The following is a 12,229-nucleotide window of genomic DNA, read 5'->3' as shown; positions in this document are numbered from 1 at the left end:
AGAAAAGTGTGAAAAATTTCAGTTTAAAATTCAAGAATTTTAAAGTTTAGAAATTCCAAAGAAATCCCAAAGTCTAAAAATTTCAAAGAAATCCCAAAGTTGAAAAATTGCAAAGAAACCTCAAAATCTAAAAATTCCAAAGAAATCCCAAAGTGTACAAATTCTATGAAAACCCCAAAGTCTAAAAATTTCAAAGAAACCCCAAAGTTGAAAAATTCCAAAGAAATCTCAGTTGAAAAATTCCAAAGAAATCTCAAATTTGAAAAATTCCAAAGAAACCCCAAAGTTGAAAAATTCCAAAGAAACCCCAAAATATAAAAATTCTAAAGAAATCCCAAAGTCTAAAAATTCCAAAGAAACCCCAAAATCTAAAAATTCTAAAGAAATCCCAAAATCTAAAAATTCCAAAGGAACCCTAAAATCTAAAAATTCCAAAGAAATCCCAAAATCTAAAAATTCCAAAGGAACCTCAAAGTCCAAAAATTCCAAAGAAGCCCCAAAATCTAAAAATTCTAAAGAAATCCCAAAGTCCAAAAATTCCAAAGAAATCCCAAACTCTAAAAAATTCCAAAGAAGCCCCAAAGTCTAAAAATTCCAAAAAAATCCCAAAGTCCAAAAATTCCAAAGAAATCCATAAGTATAAAAATTAAAAAAATAGGAAGATGGCGAACATAAAAAGGATACCAATTAATTCATGACCGCGCTATATCTCCGAAACCGATCATACTGGAGATGTCGAGGGAACACATCCTTTCTTTCTTGCGGCGGACTTCCGGTGAAAAACGTTCCTCTCATACTCATGGGCACCGCGACGATGACACGGTCGACGTCGAAATTGGCATTCGGCCGTCGTGGCACGTATAATTGAGTTCCGAGTTGGTACTCGCGTGCACGACTTGAATAATTCCTCGGTCGTCGATACCGTGGCCTAAAACGAATACACTGTTGTCGCCGAGCCGTGTTTGAATTATTCTTCTTGTACACGCGGTGTTCGACTTGGCGAACTTGACGTAACATTGCGTGCGTTTCCTGCAAACCTTCGGTATTCAACAGCACCTGTTCTTCAAACTGCACCCTGTGTTTTTTCACTTCTAGTTCTGATAAATTACCTCCGTTTAACACATTTGTGACCGACAATTATTTTCTAATACTCAGCACCGGCGAAAGAAATTCTGAAACTGATTCAAAATTGTATCATTAAAGCAATTAAAATAACAATTGCAGGACGTGAATTCACGTTACCGGAAATCAGGAATAGAATTTAAATTGATGCGAGTTCACGTCAGCGGAAACCGGAATAGAATTTAAAATGGCGTGAATTCATGTTAATGGTAGCGAATGTGTTAACATCTTGACTTATGATATTAAGCCACACACGTGACGTAAATTACAGTTCAAGTGCAACATATCTGATTCGTGATTAAGTTTCGAGTGTACCAATTATAATTTGCATAGTAAAGGATTTAAGTTCAAAATACTAAACGTGGTAATATTGTAATAATTAGGACTTGATGCACTTATCGAATCATAGGTTAAGGAAAATGTCCCTTTTCATCGACTACGTGTCAAATTTTCATGATTTCGCGTAATGCCGTATGTATTTGGACACATACTATCAAAATGCATTAGTCCGAGTTGATAGGCGTCGAAGGTGTAAAATTACATTTATATGCTAAAATCACGCTCTACCTCGATCGTAGCCTATTCGCCTCAACGATATCTTACCGATATTATCTGTGTATCGGGTCGTCGATACGATTCGCATATTATCGATATTTGTCGGTAACTATATCGATAAATCACGGCTCCGGCTGGCAGACGAAATCAGATTCTCGTCGGTCGTCCTCGATTTAACGAGCACACGGCTGACCGCTACAAATCGTCCTATCGAGGTCGTGACACGAACCGCAATCTGCAGTTGCGTAATACGCGTCATCGGCATGCGGGGACATAATCAGTGCGTGCACTCCGCAACGAACCGAGGGGTACAAGGTGAGCGAGGTGGGCAGTTGTGACACGTGCACGTGTAACTCCTCCTTGGTGGTTGCGCGGCTGTTGACGCGAAAGGGACTGGGATTCGGGTTCTTGCTGGCTCGAAACACTAAATAAAGACGGGGTTGAACGGAAAGAGGGGGAGGGTGAGAGCCGGTATGGCGCAGAGAGCAAACGACAGAGCGAGAGAGGCGAACGTGGACGGAGCAGGATGAGCCGAAGGCTGAAGGGACGACAGAGGCAAATAGACATAAGCGCCAACCCCCATGAATATGTATTACTCGGTAAACAGGGGTTGAATCAATATTTCGTTTAATAACACTGTACGGTGGAACGCAATTCTCCCTGCGTTTCTGTCTCCGTCCCTCCGTTCCCTCTATCCGATGGAACCTCTCTCTATCTGTCTGTCCATCTACCCTCCTCTTCTTCCCTTTTCGTGCACGCACAGGGGTTGCATTTGTACAAGCGCGCAGGGTATTCCCTGACACGTATTTAAACGCACAGGTATGGACGAGTCGCACCTCGGGGGCAACGCGATGGTGCCGAACCGATCCACCCCTCGGGCAACCTTCACCCTCCCTTTCTCGCGTATTATTCACGGCGCGTTAAACCTCGTTTGGGACTATTACGTTTCGTTTGGCACTGCACGAATGACGCGGTCCCGTTCCCCGTTGCTTCGAATACGAATTGAATACCGTCGGGGGTGTCGCGTGGAGGGTCAGCCTGGCCAGACCACGCCAGCCCAGCCCTGGCTGCTGATTTTCACTGTGTATTCGTATATTTATCGGTGTCTCACACGCGTACTTGGTCAACGTTTTTTTCGACGACCAATACACGAGAGTGGAATAATTGTGCCGTCGAAACGCGATTTCCGATGAAAATAACCGTGCCGTCGATGCATTTTCCGGTCCGTCGTGTTCCCGTTCGAACGTTACGCAATTATTGCTCGTTCGACGATCAAAACCGTGCGTACCTTCCCGTTTTTTTTACCTTTTTTCCCGTACTCCGCGCGACGAGAAACGATGCAATAGATGGTGTTATGGTTATTTGTTGGCGAGTTCCGGCTGCCGTTGTGTCATAGTTGCTGCAATTTTTGCGTTAATAAAGATGTTATAGGATATTCGAAACAAAAATAACCATTTGCTCTTCCTTGTTCTATTGTAGTAAATATGGGATTTTTTTACTGTGTAGAGAGCGCAATTCCTAAAATCTCGATACATAAATTTTCAAGTGAAGAAATACCCTAGTTCGTCATACTTCCACGTGTATATCATCAAAATTATAGACTACACTCGATACGTTGCACGTGTCATTAGAAATTGTATACTATCACCTGACAAGGGGTCGTTAAAAATCGAAGTCGGGCAATTAGGGTGTTTCTCATCTCGTGCAATCTCTGAACGGTCGGGCCTCGCATAGAAAAAGTTGTTGCGCGTCAAAAGCCCCTTTCGCCGGAAGTCGAATGGCCCCAAGGCAAATTGCAAACTACATCCGTGGAGTAGGTACACGTGCGTAGGGCGCCGCAAATACGTCCCTAGGGGGTAAACTGTGCTGCGGGAAGACCATGCGAGCCATATACACAACCATTGCTCGACCCCTCGTCTCTCTCTCACTCTCTCTCTGGTCCATTGAACGACCGTCCAGGAAAATAACTATCGCACACAATCGGTGCGTACCCCGAGAGGGGTTATTTCGCATAATCCACCCTCGCTGGCATGGTCACGACCCTCGTTCGGAGAATCGTGTGTTACTTTCTCCTCCCTCTCTCGTCGACCCTAAATACCTAAGTGAAATCCACGATAAGCATGATTCGCACGCGTAACGAGTTTACCGGCTCTCTGTTATCCCCTCTTGATCTTACGATGAATTTCTCTCCTCTTTCTGTGTCCCCTGCTGGTGGTCTGTCCTATTATTCGCCGCTTCATTCGTTCCTGTTACTCGTCCTTTCTTCTGAAGCGTGATGCAATTTTAGCAACTGTGGATATCGCTATTGGCCTGTAAAGACCCTCGAACATGGATCAATTTTTATTTTGTGCTTTGTCACAGTCGAATGCGTGGCTTTTAGTTGATTTAGGGATGGTGCGATAGGCAGACACTCTGGGGACCTGAACATTTCAGATTGAAAATGGTTAGATGGATTCGGGCGGGTATTTGATTCCTAAATACTGCAATTAATTGAATAGTTCTGAATAAATAAATTGTAAAATGTTAACAAATTGAAAAAGATTTTAATAACAGACTATTAAAAGAATAGCAATTTTATTGATTCAATTTTGACGAATTCCAGTGGTGCTGACAAACAATGTTTGGTGTATTGCAGCAACAAAGACCAGATATGTCGAGGTTGCTGCAACAAATGCATGCTCAGCAACTACCACCAGGGACAGCGATAGGCGCTCATCCTGGGCTACCCGGACTTCCGGGACTCGGACCAGCTGCTGGACTTCCGGTGCCGACTTCCGCTTCTGCCGCTCTTCTTGGTCTTGGGTTAACACCAGGGGCGGTAACGGCACCCGGTACCACAGCCGCTCATCCGCTATCGATGCTTAGTAAACCGGAATTGCATCGTGGCCAACCTGATGATTTAAAAAGTAATGGCGGTAGGTGTTCGATACATCTCTTTTTATTTTTCTTGCGATATCGTTCGATCAGCGAACGCACGCTTCTTAACCCTTAAATACTATGGCATGTTCGTAGTTGTACAAATTACATGAAAGAAACATAATTTGAATACCGTTTTATAATTTGTATCTTTGACAAGATAAATTGAAACTTGCTACGGTAATTAAGGGTTAATTCATTTTACCCTTTAACGCTCCTGACGATTTCGTTTTACTTAAAGCAATTGATAAAAATTCTTTTTGTTCGTATATAATTTTATTATTAATTTGGTTCTAGAATCTTGGTGCTTGAGACTACAGATCAGATAGAGTCGCGTGTCTTAATATACTACTGGACTACTATTTCGCTATACCACTAATTCTGCTATACGACCGTACTACTATTTTGCAGCTTCACTATTCTGTTAATTTATCATTTTGTAAATTCGCTATGCTGTTATACTATTTATTGTTCTATCATTTTATTGTTATACTACAATTCTATTACTTTACTGTGCCATTGTCATTTCTGTTAGATTAATGTTTAAAGTCGTCGTCGGTTATAATATTCACGCACTAAAATGACAATGAAATATATAATTTTTGTAAAAAAATGTTATCCAATAAATTGTTCGTTTTAAAAGGTGGAATGAATTAATTAGTAGCTATTAGTTTATTGCTTTCACGCACGTGTTAGGCGCCATTTTGCATCGTGGGTGGCAGACGATGCTATTTAATTTGACGCGAAATAGGAGCGTTAGAGGGTTATAAATTAGTACGATGGCACGTGTCATCTTTAACTACGAGTATTTATGGTGAACTGTCAGGATAGAAATCGTAATGTTACGTCTCGAAATATTTCCGTAAAAATCAAACCTCGTTTAAACCCAAAGAATTCGGATGAAATTAGCTTCGGTTAATTTCCTCGCTTCTCCGGTTACACGTTAAATTCGCGGCCCGTCCCTCGAAATTGTGGTTTTAATACCAAAAAACCACAGAGGAGTAACGTGGGTGGATCGGTGCCGTGCCCTCTCCCTTTCGCGATCGAATTCTTCCCTCGTTCGGTGCCACGGAAATCGTAATATCCCGGAATATTCGTTATACGCATACCTCCCGTCCTTTCACACGATTTTAATTGCCACCTCTGCGGCCAGCGCGGCGGGGAAAGAAATTAACGAAATTCCAGCCTTTGGTCACGTTCGAATGACGCTCCCCGTTATAAACGAATCGTAGCTGCTCCGCTCGCGCGAGTTTCACGTTTCGAACGCTCGAGACCATCGCATCGGGGATTTTCTCTTTTTGTCACCATCATTCGTTTGATCCCACTTTTGCGATACCCAGTGCGCTCGAAAAAAGCAACAAAATAAAAAAAATAAAAGAGTGGACGAAGCGAGATAGAACGACGGTCGGCGAACGGGGGTGTGTGCGCCACCGAGAGTGGATAGCCAGCGTGGCCTCTGGAACGATAGAAGGGGCGGAAAAAGGGTGTATGGGGATGAAAAAAAAAATATGTAGCCGACGTGGCGGGAGCGTGTGGTTCAGCTCGGCTCGACTCGGCTCGCTCGACTGGAAATTTTCAAAGCGCTTTTCGGGTATCCGCTTTCGGCGAGGAGGTGAGCGTGTTTGCGTCACCCTGTTAGCGGACACCGGTGGTTTTGAGCGAAAAGCGCATAAATATGCATGAAGATCATTTATACGGGCGCCGCTCGCACTTCTACTATCCACACCACATCGCATACCCCGTCCACCCGCTGCCCACCCTCGCCAACCTCACACCCCCTTGCTATCTCTCTTTCATGGGCACGTTATTAACATTTTATCGACGCGCGGTGGCCGGAATTTTGACAATTTTTTTTCTCTCTTTTTTTTTTCGTTCGTTCACTTCCCGATCCACAGTATCACACCCTTCTTTCCCAGCACCCATCCGGACCGTCATGCATGAAAATGATTTTTTCCGTGAAAACGTTCCGCACGGCTTTTGACTGACGACTGTTTGCATTTGTCTCGTTACAGGTCTCAGCTCGACCGAGGAGAGACACGTGAGTAGAAATATTCCGTTCTATTTTTTTCCATAGTGTTATTTTTTCTACTTTTCTGCTTTATCCTCTCCCTTTCACGTTTATTTTCATCGCGATCTTTGACGTGGCTGGCATTTCTCTTTAAGCTGGAGTACCTTTGTACTATACAGTACCGACTACGGTAGGTTTCCGTACGGAAATTATTAACTTTTTAATTACTAAACATTTCCGAATTCGTAAGAAGGGAATACACTATTCACACAGACTAAGCAAATTATTGTGATGCGTAAAAACTGTCCGTCGTTATTACGAATAAGTCCACCGTGCTCGGTACTTCCAGTAATTTTTAATGGGTGTGCCAAGCTCACCCTGGGCCCTGCCTAGTTACGCCATTGGTCGCGACCGGGGGCGCACGAGGGTTTGCGTTTAAAATTACGAAACGAATTTTCGAGAGCGCTCGAGAATTTATATTCGGAACGCATCGATAATGAGGATACTGTTTTTTGTTTCTCTCTTCATTTTCATTTTCTTTTTTTTTATTTATTCCGCTTTTAACGAGTAATTATCTTCATCGAGTGTGCACGGGGCAGAGGGGCTGTAAATCGCGCGCGGCGATAACGCCGTCGTTTCGAATGAAATTATTAATGGACGTTTAAAGGGGCGACGACGATGTGCTCTTTGTTAGAATTTCCGAGTGTCACAGGCAAAATGGACAGGTGGAACGGCGAAGGGTTAGTCGAAAGGGGATGAGGCGGCGCGTGCTTTATTTTTCATGCGTCGTAATTAAGGTTTACTACGCAAATGAAATTATGTCAGAGGCGCTGTTTTATCGTGGATGAAACAATAATATGCACGGAGATTTACGAGCCCATATTTTCGTTCTGGTAAATATTTCTCCGTTGAAACGCAGACAAATCATTTATCGAAATGTCGAGTTAACAATCGGATTATCCGTTCAACTTCTACGTACAATCTATCGCGCGTATATATAAATAAATGAATAAATAAACAAACAGCGATGAATGGGCATTTTTTATCGCTTATACATTTTCACCGCTGTTCCCGTTCGAAATTTTCGAAGGATTTAATGACGTAGCTGAAATAAATCCCCGATCGAAACGGACAACCGAAGTCGGACCCGTATTTTCGAAAACGTTCAAATCGTTTTCGATATCCGTGTCCATTACGAATTTACGACGGCCCGCGAACCAGTCACTTTTCTGTCGCTTCTCGACCGTGAAAACAACTCGGTCCATAAAACATCTGAAATTTCTCCGTCACCGTGCTTTACATCGAACCTTTCTTTCGAATTTAATGCAGTTCGTGACGCTATAAATATAAGCTAGCAATCTGAATATACAATAGTAAAATCACGTGAGGTTAGATTTGAGTTTAAACAAAATACGAATGCTATGATTATCAAGCTTGACTACATTTGAAATATAAGCAAGAACAAACGCGGTATAAAAATATGCATCAGCTTAGATTTGAAATATAAATCAGGGCAATTAGGCTTGAACGATATAATTATGCATCAGGCTCGGTGGAACGTGAAATTGAAACAACTACGATGGAACGCGTTAAACGAGCAAGCACTCTATTTTTCGTAAATTTGCCTGTACAGTTAGTTCTTCCGAATTGACCGAGCACTCCAAAAATAAAAACGGTGCATCGACGCGAAAATATTGAAAGTATGTATACCGTTTTGTTGAACTCGATCCCTGTTGTTTACAACTGTTACAGAATTATTACACTCGATTTTATTTTTACGCCGTCCGCTTTCGAGCATCGAAAAAACGTCGCTTCTAAAAATCTCCGTTGAAAGCCGCGACTTGGTATCGGAAACCAGCAACCAGTTCCTCGGCACACATTTTTCTTTCTCGCGCAGATTATACACAATTATTTCTAATCCCAGTCGCAACTCGAGCATGCATCGTACATATGCAACTTCACGCACGTACATACAACACACTCGACGTACGAGCACTCGCGACCTGACCCCCATGTGTATTACAGCCACATTACATGCGTGTAACTTTCCGCGCGCGTGAAGGGTACAACGAGTACTTTAGCGTACTTCGCTCACGAGTACCTACTGCACGCGCAATTATGTTTTCGACGAACGCGAGAGTGGTGTATCGTAAAGTGGCGAAGGAAAAAGTGGGCGGCTCGAGGGGGAAAAGCAGGAAAAAGAGAAAACGGACCGAGAACCGATTTCGACTTCTCGTATTTAGGGACTTCTGGACATACAAACGAAAGAACCCTCTTCGCATTTATAGGAATGGGGATATAAAACGAACTTTTTTCAATTCTGAGTTTGGGGTTGCAAGTGTAAAAAAGAATGAAATAAAAGGAAAGTGATTTTAGCCCTCTGCACTCGAAGGTGACGTCGTTCGGTTTAGTACCACAGTTTGAAATAAATGTTTTTTGACTAAATTTGTACTGCGAGTTCTACCTCACGTTACAACAGTATTATATGTATATCTATTATAAGAACATAGTGATTATAAGAGAATATACTTTTCACTGAAAAGGTTTAAAGTTGATATCGAACAAAAATGCCCCAAAGTGCTAAGGGTTAGCTTTGTTAATTTGCCAATGTTCTAAAAAGTCGATTTTGTGCCTTCAGCCATAATTATTAACATCGAGACATATCACCGTCGAATTCGGAATATTAGTCAGGATAAATTTGGTAGATATTCGAAATGGGACATCCTGTATATAGCCGCAGCCGGCGGATAACATTAAAGTTACGAAAGTAATTACAGACGAATGGCTAGGCTCGATTGTATCGGGCTTAGGGTATAAAGTCCGCGTCGGCCCACGATCCTCGTCCAGAAACTTTTCTTTTCGACTCGTAGCCAAAGGGAAGGTACGGTTCGGCCGTAGAAAATGCAAGTAACGACCTTCTCGCGAACGGTCTGCGAACAGAGATAGAAAGAGGGACCCGAAGGAAAGGAAGGAGGGGAAAAAAAATAATGGAAAGAGCGGAGCAACCATAAAGAATGGAGAGGGTAAAGGGGGAGAGATAGCAGCGTGTATTATAGGTTTGCCGAGCCTGTAATCATCGCGGGACCGCGAAACGCCCATCGACGCCCTCTCATTCTGCCTCTCGCCATTCTATTTTCCTCTCTCCTTATTCGACCCATCCTCGGGCAGTTTCCTCGGTTCTTTTCTCCTCTCCGTTGCTCTCTTTTTCTCCTTTTCTCGCGCGCACCACCGCGTGCTTTCCTGGTCTCGTTCCCTCTCGCATCGCGCCGACTCTATAATCATTATCAACCTCTTCCCAAACCATCTCTTTCCTCCTTTTTTATTCTTCTTTTTTTTTCTTCGTTGCCCACCCTTCGCTTCGGTATCGCGCTTCCTTTAATTCTCTCGCTGTGTCCCGTGCGTGCTATTCGTAGCCGCCCTGGGCCGCCCTCGTTGTGTTTCCCTGTGTTCCTAGGGCTTTCACGCGAACGCAGCCCACGATCACCGCTAACCCTCCTAGAATTTCCGCTTGACTTTGTTGCGAGCGGAACGCGGTCGGACGTCGCGTGCCGACTCGTGCGCGTTCGATCATGCATTCCCCTGGAAAATGTATCGCGGTTTATAATTTCGCTTTCAAAGTATATACATCGATAAATCGGATCGACGAGTTCGTGAACAGTAAAAGTCTAATATCAGTCATTTTCATGTGACCACGAAGCTAAACGCAAAGTGCATGAAAACGTATTACGTTGAAACCGAGGGCGATATGAGAAACGTACTGTTAGCCCCTTTTCTTCAATAGCTCGAAATAAAAATTCAACGTGCTCTCGAATCACTCTAAATGAAATAATCTTTCAAAATACTTTTATTCAAAAAAATTGTCTCAGACAGAAATAATTTTTTAAAGGTCAAATAAAAATAACAAAAAGGTAACCACTTCTTGTTAAATAATTTTGATTATGTTGAAAGCAAAGGTAAATTATATTTAAAGTAGTCAGTGATTTGTTTCTGTGATACTTTCTAAATATTCTTATTAAAAAGTGTTTAGCTAAATTTTATTTTAAAACATGATTTGTTGACTATTATTGTTCTCGAACTCACCGATTTAATTATTAGAATTGCACCCACATCCACGTGTTTTCGTTGTGAATATAATGAAGTTCCGTTGTGAGACATAAGTTATTAAAAATTGCATTATGTCGTACTTGAAATTCGCTGCTAGTTGCGGAGGCAAAGTCGACATCGATTATCACGAACGCTCGCGTGACAATTGATAATAACCGACAACGCGGGTAATTACGGTTTTGTCACGTTGATCGAACCACGGGAAACACGTGGGTAATCCGTTGTTTCAGTCTACACCGGCTGTCTGTTATTTAATTAGTGATTAACAGCTGTACAAATGCATTCTTTCGTTCAAACAATGCGTTCGTCTACTCCGTTCTTAACACGTTTCTTTATTCTTGGTCAAAGTACTCGAAGTATGGTAGACTGTTACTATATTGCTGTGAGAAGTTTAGAAACTCTTGAAATACAAAAAATTTGGGGATTTGAGAATTTGAGAAAGTCTGGAATTTTCAAAGTGAAAATTTGAAAATCTAAAACATTGAGAATTTGTAAATTGAAAATTTAGGAAATTCAGAAGTTTAAAAATGTATAAAAATGAATATCTGTACATTTCTAAATTTTATAATTTGAAAACTTCAGTTTGTAAATGTGAAACTTTAAATATGCAAAAATTCGAAAACTTGAGAGTGCAAATATTTAAAAATTTTTTTACGTGATGATTTAACCTTGTAGGACAGTAAAGAGGCAGTCAATATGTACAAGAGTCGTAGTGAAATTTGCTCAGCTGGCAATATAGCGAGAGTGTACTGTAGCCATAATCGTCGGTGTAAATCAAAAACTAGCTTCGACGCCCCCTGTATGGAAACGTGTTTTTCCAAAGCGAATATACGATCGAAACGCGTTTCTATCTGTCGATCTCTCGCGCGTTTTATTCGGGAGAATCGTGAGCGTGCATCGCGAGAACCATAATTTTCGTCACGTTACAGAGGAGCTCGATATCGCCCGGTGATAAATACAGTCGTCCACGAACACCGCAGGACGCGCATCATTCCCATCATTCTCAAAATCACCATGATCATCCCATGCACATTAAGAAAATGAAGAAGGAACAGGACAAGGACATCGGTCACGTGAGTATTTCCTCATTGTTCTATCGTCAGTTTCAAATTTAACTCCTTGCACTATTTTGACGAGTTTGACTCGTGACGCACTTGTACCTCAACCGTGAACAATTTTACTCAAATTTTTAATTCGCTTCAATTTGGGGTTCAAGTCCAATTATAATTTGCATAGTCAACTATTGAATAATAACATATTGAAATAATATTTCAATCTTTTTGTCTGTTTTAATTTTGTAGCTTTAATTAATCGGTTCTGACTGACGCACCTGACAAATAAGTCATAGTACAAGGGGTTAATAGTCAACAAATTAAATATTTAATAAACGGTTAATATTTTACGAGTTACAGACACGTGTGTCACTTAGTCGCAAATAATCACTCTTTCATTTATTAATCAAAAAAGGGACGTTGAATATTTAACTGTTCGCGTTTTCAATAACTGTCTACCTGTATTGCAGAC

At 41.8% G+C, this 12,229-nt stretch overlaps 1 protein-coding gene across 5 annotated transcripts in view; it reads left to right on the top strand.

Moving 5' to 3' along the window:
- LOC100878532 (protein groucho) overlaps window positions 1–12,229 on the top strand; it is a 61,005-nt gene that overhangs the window by 41,416 nt on the left and 7,360 nt on the right. For 3 of the 5 annotated variants that reach the window (XM_076531695.1, XM_012291265.2, XM_076531693.1), the window contains 3 exons: window positions 4,313–4,592; window positions 6,606–6,631; window positions 11,635–11,778. In XM_076531695.1, the coding sequence (XP_076387810.1) occupies window positions 4,313–4,592; window positions 6,606–6,631; window positions 11,635–11,778 (450 nt within the window). Of the gene's footprint in view, window positions 1–4,279; window positions 4,593–6,605; window positions 6,632–11,634; window positions 11,779–12,229 lie in introns of all 5 variants that reach the window. The other 2 variants (XM_012291268.2, XM_076531694.1) reach the window with 2 other exon arrangements.

This window comes from Megachile rotundata, chromosome 5 (genome assembly GCF_050947335.1).
Source record: "Megachile rotundata isolate GNS110a chromosome 5, iyMegRotu1, whole genome shotgun sequence".
NCBI classification, from domain to species: Eukaryota; Metazoa; Arthropoda; class Insecta; order Hymenoptera; family Megachilidae; genus Megachile; species Megachile rotundata.
The sequence above is the reverse complement of the archived record's forward strand: the minus strand, read 5'-3'. Positions and strand labels throughout refer to the sequence as shown.